Source organism: Bombina bombina, chromosome 5 (assembly GCF_027579735.1).
Source record: "Bombina bombina isolate aBomBom1 chromosome 5, aBomBom1.pri, whole genome shotgun sequence".
In the NCBI taxonomy this organism is placed as follows: domain Eukaryota; kingdom Metazoa; phylum Chordata; class Amphibia; order Anura; family Bombinatoridae; genus Bombina; species Bombina bombina.
In genome coordinates, this window is record NC_069503.1 from 537,558,082 (window position 1) to 537,577,035 (window position 18,954).

General features: G+C 39.4%; 1 protein-coding gene across 1 annotated transcript in view; it reads left to right on the forward strand.

The window, feature by feature from the left end:
* Positions 1-18,954, forward strand: part of TEX10 (testis expressed 10) — a 266,721-nt gene that overhangs the window by 222,067 nt on the left and 25,700 nt on the right. Inside the window, exons 11-12 of the mRNA XM_053714474.1 lie at positions 16,168-16,248; positions 17,450-17,631. Coding sequence (XP_053570449.1) covers positions 16,168-16,248; positions 17,450-17,631 — 263 coding nt within the window. The remainder of the gene's footprint in view (positions 1-16,167; positions 16,249-17,449; positions 17,632-18,954) is intronic.

Sequence of the window (18,954 nt, forward strand, 5' to 3'; positions counted from 1 at the left end):
ACCACCCCCAGACGAACGGGCTGTGTGAGAGGTTCAATGGGACCCTCAAGCAAATGCTCAAGACGTTCACTCAGGAATACCGAGACTGGGAACGCTTCCTGCCGCACCTCCTATTTGCTTATCGGGAGGTGCCCCAGGAAACGACAGGGTTCTCTCCCTTCGAGTTGCTCTACGGAAGAAAGGTACGGGGACCCCTAAACCTGATCCGGGAGCACTGGGAGGGAGAGATGGAGGCTGACGGTGTCCCAATTGTGCCATACGTGCTGGAACTCAGGGACCGAATGGAGCAATTAGCCAAATCCGTGCGGGCTAATCTCCAGTTGGCCCAGAGAAGACAGAAAGTATGGTACGATCGGGGGGCCCGAAAGAGAATCTTCACCATAGGACAAAAGGTGTTAGTACTTAAGCCGGTGAAGACAGACAAATTGCAGGCGTCCTGGCAGGGTCCCTACCAGATCGTAGAGAAAAGGGGAGACACCACTTATGTGATAGCTAGCTGCCACGACAACAATCTTAGAAAGACATTCCATGTAAACATGCTCAAGGAATATTTTGAGCGACCAGAGAACGTGACGGCCGTATGTTGTTCCCCTCAGGAAGACCCCGACAGTTTACCCATTCCAGACCTATTAGAAAAGAGCCTCCCCACAGGTATAGTGGCGCAGGTTCAGATAGGGGACCGACTTAGCCCCACTGAAAGGGAGCAGCTCAACCAACTCCTCCAGTCCAAACACCTCACCTTCTCCCCGAAGCCAGGGTACACTACTTTAACCACCCACCAGGTAGATACTCCGGGACAAGCTCCCTTGCGCCAGGCTCCGTACCGAATCCCCGAAGCAGTTAGGACAGGAATGAAGAAGGAGATCGATGAGATGCTCCAGCTCAGGGTAATTGAGCCCTCCGATAGTCCCTGGGCCTCCCCAGTTGTCTTGGTGCCCAAGAAAGATGGGACCACCCGGTTCTGCGTAGACTATCGGAGGCTCAATGAAAATACCGTGACGGACGCTTACCCTATGCCCAGGGTAGACGAGCTACTCGATCGTATAGCCAGGGGAAATTACCTGACCACTATTGACCTCTGCAAAGGTTACTGGCAGATTCCCCTGGCCCCGGAGGCTATCCCCAAGTCGGCATTCGTCACCCCATTCGGCTTATATCAGTTTAGGGTAATGCCGTTTGGGATGAAGAATGCCCCAGCTACATTCCAGCGCTTGGTGGATAGGCTCCTGGATGGCTTCCAGAGTTTTGCTTGCGCCTACCTGGACGACATAGCGATCCACAGTGAGTCCTGGGAGGACCACTTAGCTCATGTGGGAATGGTTCTGGATCAGATCCGGGCTGCTGGCCTGACTCTGAAGCCAGAAAAATGCCACTTTGGGATGGCCGAGGTACAGTACCTGGGTCACCGGGTGGGGTGTGGAAAGCAGCGACCAGAGCCGGCCAAAATAGAAGCTGTCGCCAATTGGCCCACCCCCATCACTAAGACTCAGGTCCTAGCCTTCCTGGGCACGGCAGGGTACTATAGACGGTTCGTACCAGACTACAGCACACTTGCCAAACCCCTGACTGACTTGACCAAGAAGAACTTACCTCGACAGGTCCTGTGGTCTCCCCACTGTGAAACGGCTTTCCAGGCTCTCAAAAATGCTCTAATTAACGCTCCTGTCTTGGCGGCCCCAGCCCTTAACAAACGTTTTATCGTCCATACAGATGCTTCCATGTTCGGGCTGGGAGCCGTCCTCAGCCAAGTAGGCGAAGATGGAGGGGAGCATCCAGTTGCCTACATCAGCCGGAAGCTCCTGCCCCGCGAAGTCAGCTATGCAGCGGTCGAAAAGGAGTGTTTGGCTTTGGTGTGGGCATTAAAGAAATTGACTCCCTATTTATATGGTCAGGAGTTCACTCTGGTCACCGACCATAACCCGTTGGTGTGGCTGAACCGGGTCTCTGGAGATAACGGCAGGCTATTACGTTGGAGCTTATCGTTGCAAACCTTCAATTTCACCATTACTTACAGACCTGGGAAACAGAATGGCAACGCCGACGGGTTGTCCAGACAAACCGACCTCAGCCCCGCATAACCAGCGGTCTGGACAGCCTTAGTCTGCCCCGAAAAGGGGTCAGACCGTGTCTGCCAGAGTGTTCCACAGAAAGGGAGCAATGTTACAGAAGCATTAGTTATTTTGTTGTGAAGAGCTTATTTCCCAGCAGCAATGCCTGAACCAGCAAGCCAGCGCCTAAGAAGGGCTCCAAGAAAACTGTAACAAGTTTCATTTCATAAAGAGTTAACTCTTTTTTTTCAGCTTTTAGAAACTATTGTCTAATCACCTCTGGAGCCAGACTGCTAATTGATAAGATGAACTTGTAAACTTGTTATCTTAAGTACTGTAATCCTATTGTGGCCTGTCAAAGGACAGTGCTCTCTATCTAAATGTGTGATGGGGGATTTTGTGCTTCCCCCCCTCTCCCCCTGGGAGTGCCCTGTGTGCATGTAACCTTAATAAAAAGCAGGCTGGGCATCCCAGTCCTGAGTTCTTGTTTGACCCTCAATCGCAGCGTTGACTCGTTTTTGTGGGCAGAAGGGTATCCTAGCTGTACTGCAGCTAAGGGAGATTATTCTATATTTGCGAGACTCATATAGAATACTATGGAAAGCAGCTTCTCCCCTCTTTAGCAATAGGGATCCAGGCTACTAAGCGGTCCATCTCTCAGCGAGACTAAGGGTAACCGTAACAGGTGGTCTTGTAGATACTTTGAATACAATGAACTATTCTTATTATAAGTGTCTTTTTTCAGATACTTATATATTAATTGCATCATCAAATTAACATATAGTAATGCTAGTTCTGCCTAGACTGACACTTGCTACAAATTTGAAAAATTAAAATAATTATTTTGAGTTAATTAAATGAAATTAAAATGTGTGTGTGTGTATATGTGCTAGATTAAAGAGAACCGAGATAGCACACAGAGTCTCTATAGAAGTGCGCAAATGATCACAGCATGTGGCAGATGGCGGATTCAGCAAACAGCAATCCAGGCAGCTCTCTCAGAAATGGTGAGTGGACAATGGGAACCTGTGGATGACAGATGGAAGAGGCGCCTCATGGGACAAGTATCGTTTTAGGCAGCAAAGGGACACACATGAGCAGCGGACCCCCCACACAGAGTGTTACTCACAAGAGCGGCGGTACAAACGTGTACCCAGACAGGCAGGACGGAACCAAAAGTCGCCCGTCAGACAGGCGTAAGCTCGGTACGCTAGGCAAACGTCACTCAGCAAGCAGCGTCAGAGTAAACCCAGCAGGGGAACCAATAGAGTCGAAGGGAACTCGACACAGCGGACCTCCAAAGGGGATCAGGAACGTAACCAAATTGCTCCAGAGGCCTAGAACCTTTAGACAGCTGCACAACATGTATTCTGTATTTCCCATACAGGTTCTCAACATATCTTAACATATAGTAATGCTAGTTCTGCCTAGACTGACACTTGCTACAAATTTGAAAAATTAAAATAATTATTTTGAGTTAATTAAATGAAATTAAAATGTGTGTGTGTGTATATGTATATATATATATATATATATATATATATATATATATATATATAAAATTATTTTTTTCCCATTTGTGACCCTTTGAGAAGAATGTTGTATGTAATTAAAAAAAATTGTAGAAATTCTCATTATGGGCCCTATAATCCAAACTTTGCTGGGCCAGATGTTAAAAACCAAGGGTATAATGTAAAAAAGGAGCTGTTTTTTGTTCACGTTTGTTTCTGTTAGGGTAAAAAGTGTTTTGCATATTTTGACAATCTAACCACCTTTCAGTTTGAGAGGGAAAAAAACAGCAAGATCTGTAGGGGGAAAAAGATTTGCAAATACTAACTTTTTTTTATTATTATTATAAGGATGAAAGATTAAAGGGATACTAAACCCACATTTTCTTTCATGTAAGTGGCAAGAGTCCATGAGCTAGTGAAGTATGGGATATACATTTCTACCAGGAGGGGGCAAAGTTTCCCAAACCTTAAAATGCCTATAAATACACCTCCCACCACACACATACCTCAGTTTTACAAACTTTGCATCCTATGAAGGTGGTGAAGTAAGTTGTGCTTGATTTCTTCTGTGATAGGCGCTTCTAAGCATTCTGAAGCCCAATTCCTCTCTGAGTACAGTGTTTGTCAGAGGGATGTGAAGGGAGTATTACCTGTGGATTTAGTAGTTTCACCCATGGGAAATCCTTTCAAAGGCTCTCTGTAATCGGTCACAGGGATTAATCCCCTGCCTCCCTTTTCAGATCGACATTATACTCCTATACCATTACCTCTGCTGATATTTTTCAGTACTGGTTTGGCTGTCTGCTATATGTGGATGGGTGTCTTCCGGTAAGTATGTATCATTTATTTATTTTTTTAAGACACTCTCAGCTATGTTTGGCGCTTTATGTTATAAAGTTTTAAATATACGGTATGTATTTGCTTATATTTATATTATATGTATTATAGACAAATAGTCAGGTCTATGTATATTTCCCTTTTCTGCAGACTATCAGTTTCAGTATGGAATTTAAATTTGGGAAGATTTTTTTTTTCTTACCTGGGGTTCCAGTTTTTTCAATTTGACTTTATTTTCCAAAATTTTCATGGGAAAACTAGGCTCGCGAGGACGCAAAATGCCGTTTTTTATGGCGTCATTCTGTTTTGGCACAAAGTCACGCTTGTTATGATGCGAGTTGCGTAATTTCCTGATGTTACAAGTTTTTGTATATTACCTTTCTTCCTTTAATGCTTCTTCGTATTATTAAGAGCTAGGATGCTTATTTTTTTTATTTTTTTTTGCATCTTACTTTAGCATAAGCATTTTTTCCCATTCCTGAAACTGCTATATGAGGAAATTGGATATTTTGTTTACATGTTGTTCCTTCAACGTTTAATGTACTTAATATTCCTGCAGATGTAAAGAATTATATTGCTGCAGCTATAGATAAGGCTATGTCTGCTATTCCGCATTCAAATAAACGTAAAAGGTCTTTTAAAACTTCTCATAATTCTGATGAACTTTGTATTGACCAACAGCATACTGAAATGTCCTCTGCTGATGAGGATTCCTCTGGTTCAGAGGATCCTGATTCAGATTCTGAAATTGACAAATCTTCCTATCTGTTTAAGATTGATTATATTCGCTCTTTGTTAAAGGAAGTTCTGTTTACTTTGGTTATTGAAGAGTCTAGTCCTCTTGATAACAAAGCCAGTAAACCTTTAAATTATGTATGTAAGGTTTTTCCTAGTCCAAATGCTGTTTCTGATATGATTACTAAAGAATGGTCTAAGCCTGGTTCTTCTTTTAATCCTTTTTCTAGGTTTAAGAAGTCGTATCCTTTACCTGTGGCTAATTTAGAGGTTTGGGGAAAAGTCCCTAAGGTTGATGGGGCTATTTCCACTCTTGCCAAATGTACTACTTTTCCTATGGAAGATAGTACTTCTTTTAAGGATCCTTTAGATAGAAATATTGAATCTTATCTAAGAAAAGATTATTTACATTCTGGTTATATTCTTAGATCTGCCATTTCTATGGCTGATGTGGCTGCTGCTTCAACCTTTTGGTTGGACAGTTTAGCTCGTCAGGTAGAAGATCATGATTTATCTAGCATTATTCTTCTGCTTCAACATGCTAATTATTTCATTTGTGATGCTATATTTGACATTAAGATCGATGTTAAATCTATGTCTTTAGCTATTTTAGCCAGAAGAGCTTTATGGCTTAAATCTTGAAATGCTGACATGGTGTCTAAATCTAGATTATCTCTATCTTTCCAGGGTAAGGATTTATTTGGTTCTCAATTGGATTCTATTATTTCCACTATTACTGGGGGAAAGGAGTTTTTTTACCTCAAGATAAAAAGTCTAAAGGTAAATTTAAGGCTCCTAACCGTTTTCGTTCCTTTCATCAGAATAAGGAACAAAAGTCGACTCCTTCCCCTAAGGCCTCTGGTTCCAATTGGAGACCATCTTCAAATTGGAATAAAACCAAGCCTTATAAAAAAACAAATCCAGCCCCCAAAACTGCATGAAGGTGCGGCCCGTAATCCAGTTCAGGTGGTGGGGGGCAGATTGAAATTATTTCAGAAAATTTGGTCAGGTTCCTTTCAGAATCAGTGGATTCAGGATATTGTGTCTCAAAGGTATCGAATAGGTTTGAGAATGAGACCTCCCATGAGAAGATTCTTTCTTTCTCGTTTTCCATCCAATCCTGTGAAGGCTCGGGCTTTTGTGAATTGTGTTACAGATCTAGAGCTTTCAGGGGTGATTGTTCCAGTTCCTCTACAGGAACAGGGTTTGGGGCTCTATTAAAATCTATTCATTGTCCCAAAGAAAGAGAATTCTTTCAGAATAGTTCTGGATCTGAAACTTTTAAATCATTTTGTAAGAGTCCCAACTTTCAAGATGGTTACTATAAGGACTACTCTGCCTTTTGTTCAGCAAGGGCATTTTATGTCCACAATACACTTACAGGATGCTTATCTTCATATTCCAATTCATCCAGACCATTATCGGTTTCTAAGATTCTCTTTTCTAGACCAGCATTACCAGTTTGTTGCTCTTCCATTTGGCCTAGCAACAGCTCCAAGAATCTTTTTGAAGGTTCTCTGTGCCCTTCTATCTGTATTCAGAGAGCAGGGTATTGCGGTCTTTCCTTATTTGAATGATATATTGGTACTAGCTCAGTCTTTTCATTTAGCAGAATTTCACACGAAACAACTAGTGTTGTTTCTTCAAAGGCATGGTTGGTGGATCAATTTACAAAAGAGTTTCTTGATTCCTCAGACAAGGGTCACCTTTTTAGGTTTCCAGATAGATTTAGTGTCCATGACTTTGTCTTTAACAGACAAGAGGCAAATTAAATTGGTTTTAGCTTGTCTAAACCTTCAGTCTCGATCGTTCCCTTCAGTGGCTATGTGTGCATGGAAGTTCTAGGTCTTTTGACTGCAGCATCAAACGCGATCCCCTTTGCTCGTTTTCATATGATACCTCTGCAGCTTTGCATGCTGAATCAATGGTGCAGGGATTCTACTCGGATATCACAACTGATATACTTAAATCCCAACATTCAACTCTCTCTGTCATGGTGGTTGGACCATCATCGGATTGTTCAAGGGGCCTCTTTTGTTCGTCCTTTCTGGACTGTGATCTCAATGGATGCAAGTCTTACAGGTTGGGGAGCTGTCTGGGGGTTTCTGACTGCACAAGGAGTTTGGAAACCTCAAGAGGCGAGGTTACCAATCAATATATTAGAACTCCGTGCTATCTTTAGAGCTCTTCAGGCTTGGCCTCTGTTAAAGAAAGAACTTTTCATTCGTTTTCAGACAGACAATATCACAACTGGCATATGTCAATCATTCGGGAGGGACTCGCAGCTCTTTAGCAATGAAAGTAGTATCTCGGATACTTTCTTGGGCGGAGTCCAACTCTTGTCTAATTTCTGTGATTCATATTCCAGGTGTAGACAATTGGGAAGCGGATTATCTCAGTCGTCAGACTTTGCATCCGGGGGAGTGGTCTCTCCACCCAGATGTGTTTCATCAGATTGTAGAAATGTGGGGTCTTCCAGAAATAGATTTGATGGCCTCTCGTTTGAACAAGAAACTTCCCAGATATCTTTCCAGATCCAAGGATCCTCAGGCAGAGGTGGTGGATGCTTTAGCAGTTCCTTGGTTTTACCAACCTGCTTACCTTTTTCCGCCTCTAGTTCTTCTTCCAAGGAGATCATAATGGAGCAATCTCATGTGTTTCTGATAGCACAGCATGGTCTCACAGGTTCTGGTATGCTGCGGATCTTGTCCAGATGTCCAGTTGCCAGCCTTGGCCACTTCCTTTAAGGTCAGACCTTCTGTCTCAAGGGCCGTTTTCCCATCAAGATCTCAAATCTCAAAATTTGAAGGAAATTGAACGCTTAGTTCTTAGTCATAGAGGTTTCTCTGACTCAGGGATTAACACTATGTTACAGGCTCGTAAATCTGTTTCAAGGAAGATTTATTATCGGGTTTGGAAAACCTATATATTTCATGGTGCTCCTCTCATAATTTTTCTTGGCATTCTTTTAGAATTCCTCGGATTTTATAGTTTCTTCAGTATGCTTTGGATATGGGTTTGCCTTCAAATACTTTGAAGGGACAAATCTCTGCTCTTTCTGTTTTATTTCATAGAAAGATTGCTAAACTTCCTGATATTCACTATTTTGTTCAGGCTTTGGTTCGCATCAAACCTGTTATTAAGTTTATTTCTCCGCCTTGGAGTCTTAATTTGGTTTTAAGGATTTTGCAGGCTCCTCCTTTTGAGCCTATGCATTCTTTGGATATTAAACTACTTTTATAGCGGTTTTGCGGACTTCGTTTAGATTTTTACCTAAGGTTGTGAATTCTAACAATATTAGTAGGGAAATTGTTGTTCCTTCCTTGTGTCCTAATCCTAAGAATTCTCTTGAGAGATCTCTACATTTTTTGGATGTGGTAAGAGCTTTGAAATACTATATTGAGGCTACCAAGGATTTCAGTAAGATTTCTAGTTTATTTGTTATTTTCTCTGGTTCCAGGAAAGGTCAGAAAGCATCTGCCATTTCTTTGGCATCTTGGTTAAAACTTTTGATTCACAAGGCTTATTTGGAGGCGGGACAGTCTCCGCCTCAAAGAATTACAGCTCATTCTACTAGATCAGTTGCCAATTCTTGTGCTTTCAAGAATGGAGCTTCAGTTTATCAGATTTGCAAAGCAGCATCTTGGTGGTTTTTGCATACATTTACTAAATTTTATAATTTTTATGTATTTGCTTCTTCAGAAGCAGTCTTTGGTAGGAAAGTCTCTCAGTTTGATTCCTTTGCCTACAATTTGAGTTTTTTTTTAAATTTAAGGTGAATGTCAATTTTCAGCAATGAGTGCCCGGTTTTTAAAAAAAAAATTAAAAACAGGGGCACTTTCATTGATGAAAGTTTACATTGCACCGGATTTGTAGAAATATCCCTGCCTCCTCCTTCCTGCTGTACAACCACAGCAATGATGAAACTGGCTTCCTCCAATCACAGCCGGACATCACGAGATGGACGCTCTGGGGTGCTGCAAGCCATGATTGAAGGAAGCCTGTTTTGTCATTTCTGACGTCCGTACAGAGGAACTGAGGCTGGGATCGGCGATCCGGCTTTGCAGAAGTAAAAGGTAAGTATTTCTACAAATCCGGTACAATGTAAATTTTCATAAATGAAAGTGCCCCTGTTTTTAAAAGTATTTTTAAAAACCAGGCACTCATTGCTGAAAATTGCCAATCACTTTTTTTGGGTTTCATTTTTTTCAGCGGAAATAGCTGTTTCTTTCATGTAATTAGCAAGAGTCCATGAGCTAGTGACGTATGGGATATACATTCCTACCAGGAGGGGCAAAGTTTCCCAAACCTCAAAATGCCTATAAATACACCCCTCACCACACCCACAATTCAGTTTTACAAACTTTGCCTCCTATGGAGGTGGTGAAGTAAGTTTGTGCTAGATTCTACGTTGATATGCGCAGGTTGGAGCCCGGTTTTCCTCTCAGCGTGCAGTGAATGTCAGAGGGATGTGAGGAGAGTATTGCCTATTTTGAATGCAGTGATCTCCTTCTACGGGGTCTATTTCATAGGTTCTCTGTTATCGGTCGTAGAGATTCATCTCTTACCTCCCTTTTTCAGATCGACGATATACTCATATATATATACCATTACCTCTGCTGATTTTCGTTTCAGTACTGGTTTGGCTTTCTACAAACATGTAGATGAGTGTCCTGGGGTAAGTAAGTCTTATTTTCTGTGACACTCTAAGCTATGGTTGGGCACTTTGTTTATAAAGTTCTAAATATATGTATTCAAACATTTATTTGCCTTGTCTCAGGATGTTCAACATTCCTTATTTTCAGACAGTCAGTTTCATATTTGGGATAATGCACTTGAATCAATTATTTTTTCTTACCTTCAAAATTTGACTTTTTCCCTGTGGGCTGTTAGGCTCGCAGGGGCTGAAAATGCTTCATTTTATTGCGTCATTCTTGGCGCTGACTTTTTTGGCGCAAAAAATCTTTTCTGTTTTCAGCGTCATACGTGTCGCCGGAAGTTGCGTCATTTTTGACGTTCTTTTGCGCCAAAAATGTCGGCGTTCCGGATGTGGCGTCATTTTTGGCGCCAAAAAGCATTTAGGCGCCAAATAATGTGGACATCTTATTTGGCGCTAAAAAATATGGGCGTCGCTTTTGTCTCCACATTATTTAAGTTCATTTTTTCTTTGCTTCTGGTTGCTAGAAGCTTGTTCATTGGCATTTTTTTCCCATTCCTGAAACTGTCATTTAAGGAATTTGATCTATTTTGCTTTATATGTTGTTTTTTCTCTTACATATTGCAAGATGTCTCACGTTGCATCCGAGTCAGAAGATACTTCAGGAAAATCGCTGTCTAGTGCTGGAACTACCAAAGCTAAGTGTATCTGCTGTAAACTTTTGGTAGCTATTCCTCCAGCTGTTGTTTGTATTAATTGTCATGACAAACTTGTTAATGCAGATAATATTTCCTTTAGTAATGTACCTTTACCTGTTGCAGTTCCATCAACATCTAAGGTTCAGAATGTTCCTGATAACATAAGAGATTTTGTTTCTGAATCCATCAAGAAGGCTATGTCTGTTATTCCTCCTTCTAGTAAACATAAAAAATCTTTTAAAACTTCTCTTTATACAGATGAATTTTTAAATGAACATCATCATTCTGATGACTCTTCTGGTTCAGAGGATTCTGTCTCAGAGATTGATGCTGATAAATCTTCATATTTATTTAAAATGGAATTTATTCGTTCTTTACTTAAAGAAGTACTAATTGCTTTAGAAATTGAGGATTCTGGTCCTCTTGATACTAATTCTAAACGTTTAGATAAGGTCTTTAAATCTCCTGTGGTTATTCCAGAAGTTTTTCCTGTTCCTAATGCTATTTCTGAAGTAATTTCCAGAGAATGGGATAAATTGGGTAATTCATTTACTCCTTCTAAACGTTTTAAGCAATTATATCCTGTGCCGTCTGACAGATTAGAATTTTGGGACAAAATCCCTAGAGTTGATGGGGCTATTTCTACCCTTGCTAAACGTACTACTATTCCTACGTCAGATGGTACTTCGTTTAAGGATCCTTTAGATAGGAAAATTGAATCCTTTCCAAGAAAAGCTTATCTGTGTTCAGGTAATCTTCTTAGACCTGCTATATCATTGGCTGATGTTGCTGCAGCTTCAACTTTTTGGTTGGAAACTTTAGCGCAACAAGTAACAGATCATGATTGTCATAATATTATTATTTTTCTTCAACATGCTAATAATTTTATCTGTGATGCCATTTTTGATATTATCAGAGTTGATGTCAGGTTTATGTCTCTAGCTATTTTAGCTAGAAGAGCTTTATGGCTTAAAACTTGGAATGCTGATATGGCTTCTAAATCGACTCTACTTTCCATTTCTTTCCAGGGTAACAAATTATTTGGTTCTCAGTTGGATTCTATTATCTCAACTGTTACTGGTGGGAAAGGAACTTTTTTACCACAGGATAAAAAATCTAAGGGTAAAAACAGGGCTAATAATCGTTTTCGTTCCTTTCGTTTCAACAAAGAACAAAAGCCTGATCCTTCATCTTCAGGAGCAGTTTCAGTTTGGAAACCATCTCCAGTCTGGAATAAATCCAAGCCTTCTAGAAAAGCAAAGCCAGCTTCTAAGTCCACATGAAGGTGCGGCCCTCATTCCAGCTCAGCTGGCAGGTTACGTTTTTTCAAAGAAATTTGGATCAATTCTGTTCACAATCTTTGGATTCAGAACATTGTTTCAGAAGGGTACAGAATTGGTTTCAAGATGAGACCTCCTGCAAAGAGATTTTTTCTTTCCCGTGTCCCAGTAAATCCAGTGAAAGCTCAAGCATTTCTGAATTGTGTTTCAGATCTAGAGTTGGCTGGAGTAATTATGCCAGTTCCAGTTCTGGAACAGGGGATGGGGTTTTATTCAAATCTCTTCATTGTACCAAAGAAGGAGAATTCCTTCAGACCAGTTCTGGATCTAAAAATATTGAATCGTTATGTAAGGATACCAACGTTCAAAATGGTAACTGTAAGGACTATCTTGCCTTTTGTTCAGCAAGGGCATTATATGTCCACGATAGATTTACAGGATGCATATCTGCATATTCCGATTCATCCAGATCATTATCAGTTCCTGAGATTCTCTTTTCTGGACAAGCATTACCAGTTTGTGGCTCTGCCGTTTGGCCTAGCTACAGCTCCAAGAATTTTTACAAAGGTTCTCGGTGCCCTTCTGTCTGTAATCAGAGAACAGGGTATTGTGGTATTTCCTTATTTGGACGATATCTTGGTACTTGCTCAGTCTTTACATTTAGCAGAATCTCATACGAATCGACTTGTGTTGTTTCTTCAAGATCATGGTTGGAGGATCAATTCACCAAAAAGTTCATTGATTCCTCAGACAAGGGTAACTTTTCTGGGTTTCCAGATAGATTCAGTGTCCATGACTCTGTCTTTGACAGACAAGAGACGTCTAAAATTGATTTCAGCTTGTCGAAACCTTCAGTCACAATCATTCCCTTCGGTAGCCTTATGCATGGAAATTCTAGGTCTTATGAATGCTGCATCGGACGCGATCCCCTTTGCTCGTTTTCACATGCGACCTCTTCAGCTCTGTATGCTGAATCAATGGTGCAGGGATTACACAAAGATATCTCAATTAATATCTTTAAAACCGATTGTACGACACTCTCTAACGTGGTGGACAGATCACCATCGTTTAATTCAGGGGGCTTCTTTTGTGCTTCCGACCTGGACTGTAATTTCAACAGATGCAAGTCTCACAGGTTGGGGAGCTGTGTGGGGATCTCTGACGGCACAAGGAGTTTGGGAATCTCAGGAGGTGAGATTACCGATCAATATTTTGGAACTCCGTGCAATTTTCAGAGCTCTTCAGTCTTGGCCTCTTCTGAAGAGAGAATCGTTCATTTGTTTTCAGACAGACAATGTCACAACTGTGGCATACATCAATCATCAAGGAGGGACTCACAGTCCTCTGGCTATGAAAGAAGTATCTCGAATTTTGGTTTGGGCGGAATCCAGCTCCTGTCTAATCTCTGCGGTTCATATCCCAGGTATAGACAATTGGGAAGCGGATTATCTCAGTCGCCAAACGTTGCATCCGGGCGAATGTTCTCTTCACCCAGAGGTATTTCTTCAGATTGTTCAAATGTGGGAGCTTCCAGAAATAGATCTGATGGCGTCTCATCTAAACAAGAAACTTCCCAGGTATCTGTCCAGATCCCGGGATCCTCAGGCGGAAGCAGTGGATGCATTATCACTTCCTTGGAAGTATCATCCTGCCTATATCTTTCCGCCTCTAGTTCTTCTTCCAAGAGTAATCTCCAAGATTCTGAAGGAATGCTCGTTTGTTCTGCTGGTAGCTCCGGCATGGCCTCACAGGTTTTGGTATGCGGATCTTGTCCGGATGGCCTCTTGCCATCCGTGGACTCTTCCGCTAAGACCAGACCTTCTGTCGCAAGGTCCTTTTTTCCATCAGGATCTCAAATCCTTAAATTTAAAGGTATGGAGATTGAACACTTGATTCTTGGTCAGAGAGGTTTCTCTGACTCTGTGATTACTACTATGTTACAGGCTCGTAAATCTGTATCCAGAGAGATATATTATAGAGTCTGGAAGACTTATATTTCTTGGTGTCTTTCTCATCATTTTTCTTGGCATTCTTTTAGAATTCCGAGAATTTTACAGTTTCTTCAGGATGGTTTAGATAAAGGTTTATCTGCAAGTTCTTTGAAAGGACAAATCTCTGATCTTTCTGTTCTTTTTCACAGAAAGATTGCTAATCTTCCTGATATTCATTGTTTTGTACAAGCTTTGGTTCGTATAAAACCTGTCATTAAATCAATTTCTCCTCCTTGGAGTTTGAATTTGGTTCTGAGGGCTCTTCAAGCTCCTCCGTTTGAACCTATGCATTCATTGGACATTAAATTACTTTCTTGGAAAGTTTTGTTCCTTTTGGCGATCTCTTCTGCCAGAAGAGTCTCTGAATTATCTGCTCTTTCTTGTGAGTCTCCTTTTCTGATTTTTCATCAGGATAAGGCGATGTTGCGAACTTCTTTTGAATTTTTACCTAAAGTTGTGAATTCCAACAACATTAGTAGGGAAATTGTGGTTCCTTCATTATGTCCTAATCCTAAGAATTCTAAGGAGAAATCTTTGCATTCTTTGGATGTTGTTAGAGCTTTGAAATATTATGTTGAAGCTACTAAGTCTTTCCGAAAGACTTCTAGTCTATTTGTTATCTTTTCCGGTTCTAGAAAAGGCCAGAAAGCTTCTGCCATTTCTTTGGCATCTTGGTTGAAATCTTTAATTCATCATGCCTATGTCGAGTCGGGTAAAACTCCGCCTCAAAGGATTACAGCTCATTCTACTAGGTCAGTTTCTACTTCCTGGGCGTTTAGGAATGAAGCTTCGATTGATCAGATTTGCAAAGCAGCAACTTGGTCCTCTTTGCATACTTTTACTAAATTCTACCATTTTGATGTATTTTCTTCTTCTGAAGCAGTTTTTGGTAGAAAAGTACTTCAGGCAGCGGTTTCAGTTTGAATCTTCTGTTTATGTTTTTCATTAAACTTTATTTTGGGTGTGGATTATTTTCAGCAGGAATTGGCTGTCTTTATTTTATCCCTCCCTCTCTAGTGACTCTTGCGTGGAAAGATCCACATCTTGGGTAATCATTATCCCATACGTCACTAGCTCATGGACTTGCTAATTACATGAAAGAAAACATAATTTATGTAAGAACTTACCTGATAAATTAATTTCTTTCATATTAGCAAGAGTCCATGAGGCCCGCCCTTTTTTGTGGTGGTTATGATTTTTTTGTATAAAGCACAATTATTCCAATTCCTTATTTTATATGCTTTCGCACTTTTTTTCTTATCACCCCACTTCTTGGCTATTCGTTAAACTGAATTGTGGGTGTGGTGAGGGGTGAATTTATAGGCATTTTGAGGTTTGGGAAACTTTGCCCCTCCTGGTAGGAATGTATATCCCATACGTCACTAGCTCATGGACTCTTGCTAATATGAAAGAAATGAATTTATCAGGTAAGTTCTTACATAAATTATGTTTTTTATTTTATAGCTCCCTCTCTAGTGACTCTGGATTTCAACATCTTGGGTATTATATCCCATACGTCACTAGCTCATGGACATGAAAGAAAACATAATTTATGTAAGAACTTACCTGATAAATTAATTTCTTTCATAGTGACAAGAGTCCATGAGACCCACCCATTTTTTGGTGGTTATGAATTTTTTTGTATAAAAGCAAATTTTTTTTCAGTTCCTCTTTTTGTATGCTTTTCTACTCCTTTTTACACCTCGCTACTTGGCTAAACGTTAAACTGAGGTGTGTGTGTGTGGTGGGAGGTGTATTTATAGGTATTTTGAGGTTTGGGAAACTTTGCCCCCTCCTGGTAGGAATGTATATCCCATACGTCACTAGCTCATGGACTCTTGCCACTATGAAAGAAATGAATTTATCAGGTAAGTTCTTTTCGTTCGTTTTTTATTTCATGATTCAAATAGAGCCATTTTAAGCAACTTTGTAATTTACTCCTATTATCAATTTCTTCGTTCTCTTACTATCTTTATTTAAAAAGAAGGCATGTGATGCTTAGGAGCCGGCCCATTTTAGGTTCAGCACCCTGGAAAGCGCATGCTTATTGGTGGCTACATTTAGCAAACCAATAAGCAAGTATAAACCCAGGTTCTGAACCAAAAATGGGCCAGCTACTAAGCTTCACATTCCTGCTTTTTAAATAAAGATAGCAAGAGAACGAAGAAAAATGGGTAATGGGAGTACATTACAAAGTTGCTTAAAATTGCAAGCTCTATCAGAATAATGAAATAAAAAAATTGGGTTTAGTGTCCCTTTAACTTGAAATATTAGCTAATACCATTTTTTCTATTAATATTCCTTGTATAAACTTAAACATGTTTTCATATAATTGGTAGATTATATACTTTTAAAGGTTTTAGAACTGCTTTTTTTATAACTTTGGTTTTATATCTTTATTGTTTAACAGGCAGTGTGCCACAGTTTGTCTTCAGTACGAGCAAGGAGCCAGTGCTTTGATATCCTCCAGAATGCTGTTGCAAAATATTTGGTAATACATTTTATTCTCTATTCTTTTGATTAGAAATTATATTGTGTTGTCTCTTTGTCAACTGATGTTTCTTATTTTAAGCTTTGAGTTGAAATTTGGTAAATCCTTATTAGACTTATTTATAACAATAAATATATAAATAAATATCCATTTAAAAAAAGATAGATCAATAGCTATAGACAGAGATATGGATCCAATTCTAAAAAAAACGCTCTCCATCATAGAGAGGAGGAATCAACTTATTTATTGAGCATTTGCTCAACAAAGTAAGTGTCTCCCATAACAAAAACATATTAGTGAACTCCCCATAATGAGGTGCACAGATTCCAAGGTAAACTATGCCTTTAAAACAATCCCTTTGGCCAAGACAATGAAACACAATTAATCATAGAAATAAATTGGAAAGAGTTGTTTACAAATGTATGCTGTATCTGAATCATGAAAAATGTTTTATCTCCCTTTAATTTGAAATGTGCTTTCTTTACAGTTCAAATTCAACAGAACGGCACTTTACGTGCTGACTAGTAGGTCACAAAATGTTGTGATTTTCCTTTCCATACAGAAAAGTGATATTATCATCTTACAGTTAAAGAAATGTGTGAGAGCATCAGTTAAAATCTATTTAAACCCATGCTATATTATTGTGTTGTTGGTTCTGTCTCGTACATCATAGACTTAAAGGGACAGTAAAGTCATAATTAGACCTTTATGAGTTAGATAGAACATGCAATTTTAAACAACTTTCCAATTTACTCGATTCCTTCTCTTGTTATCCTTTGCTGAAAGGTTTATCTAGGTAAGCTCAGGAGCAGCAAATACCTAGGTTCTAGCTGCTGATTGGTGTCTGTGTGTGTGTGTGTGTGTGTGTATATATATATATATATATATATATATATATATATATATATATATATATATATATATATACTGATTGTCATTGTCTCACCCTTGTGTTCAGTTAGAAACCATTAGTCCATTGCTGTTCCTGTTCCTTCAACAAATGATACCAAGAGAATGAAACAAATTTGATAATGGAAGTCAACTGGAAAGCTGTTTAAATTGTACATTCTACCTAAATCATGAAAGAACATTTTTGGGTTTCATGTAAGAGGTTTTATATTTATGAAAGTGCTTGAGTTTTATGCCGCTTTACTTATATTAGTTGACTACATTTACTCATTATGATTACCGTCTTTCACAGGCCAGATTGGTTATAATACCGGATAGCGCCGCTGGGTCTGTTTTATACGCCATCAGTGTTCTTTTCGACCAAAGCTGCATTCTTAATGAGAGTCTATACAAATTATTGGCTTCTGTATGCTACAGTGTCTTCAATTTCCTGCTCACTATAGACAAAGAGGATACTGATCATGTTCAAAAAAGGTAACCATGTTAGTCATGAATGCCAAACACTTTTCATTTTGTATGATTTTGTTTTAAATAGAATTGAGATTACATTTTTTAATATGGTTTATAAAATAATGAATGAAAAAATAAGTATGTGACATTAAAGGGACACTAAACCCAAAATATTTCTTTTATGATTCAGGTAGAGAATACAATTTTAAACTACATTCCAATTTACTTCTATTATCTAATTTGCTTAATTCTTTAGATATCAGTTGTTGAAGAAATAGCAATGCACATGGGTGAGCCAATCACACCAGGCATTTATGTGCAGCCACCAATAAGCATCTACTGAGCCTATCTAGATATGCTTTTCAGCGAAGGGTATCAAGAGAATGAAGCAAATTAGGTAATAAAAGTAAATTAGAAAGTTGTTTAAAATGGCATGCTCTTTCTAAATCATGAAAGGAAAAAATGTGGGTTTCATGTCCCTTTAATGGTGAATATAATTAAAATGCAAATATGACTGTGTGTCTTATGCCACGCACCATGATCTCCACCCATTTTTACTACACCTCAGTTGCTTTAGGGCTCCAAATCCATACACAATATTCTTAAGGTGCCATGGGCGACCCGATACATTGGTTTGTCATGCCATAAAATTACTATTCCTTTTAAAGAGTTGAAAGAACTTTGGAGATTAAAATATGCATTAAAGGGACAGTCAACACCAGAATTTTTGTTGGTTAAAAAGAAAGATAATACCTTTATTACCCATTCCCCAATTTTGCATAACCAACACAGTTATAATAATACATGTTTTACCTCTGTAATTACCTTGTATCTAAGGTTCTGCTGACTGCCTACTTACTTCAGTTCTTTTGACAGACGTGCAGTTTAGCCAATCAGTGCTCACTCCTAGGTCACTTCACATGCATGAGCTCAATGTTATCTATATGAAACACATGAACTAATGCCCTCTAGTGGTCAAAATGCATTCAGATTAGAGGCAGTCTTCAAGGTCTAAGAAATTAGCATATGAACCTCCTAGGTTTAGCTTTCAACTAAGAATACCAAGAGGACAAAGCAAAATTGGTGATAAAAGTAAATTGGGAAGTTGATTAAAATGACATGCCCTATTTAAATCATGAACTTTTTTTTGGACTTGACTGTCCCTTTAACTAAACATTAAACAATTAAACTTTTCATGCTCTTAAGTCTCCAGTTTGTCTATTTTTAAATAGACTTGGGCCACAACAGCCAGTCAGAACCCATAGTCTCTGAGCTATTATTTTATGACAATTTGATCCCTAGTGCTTTTTTGCTTCAAAAGCTCTTGCACGTGTACAGTGTTTCTCT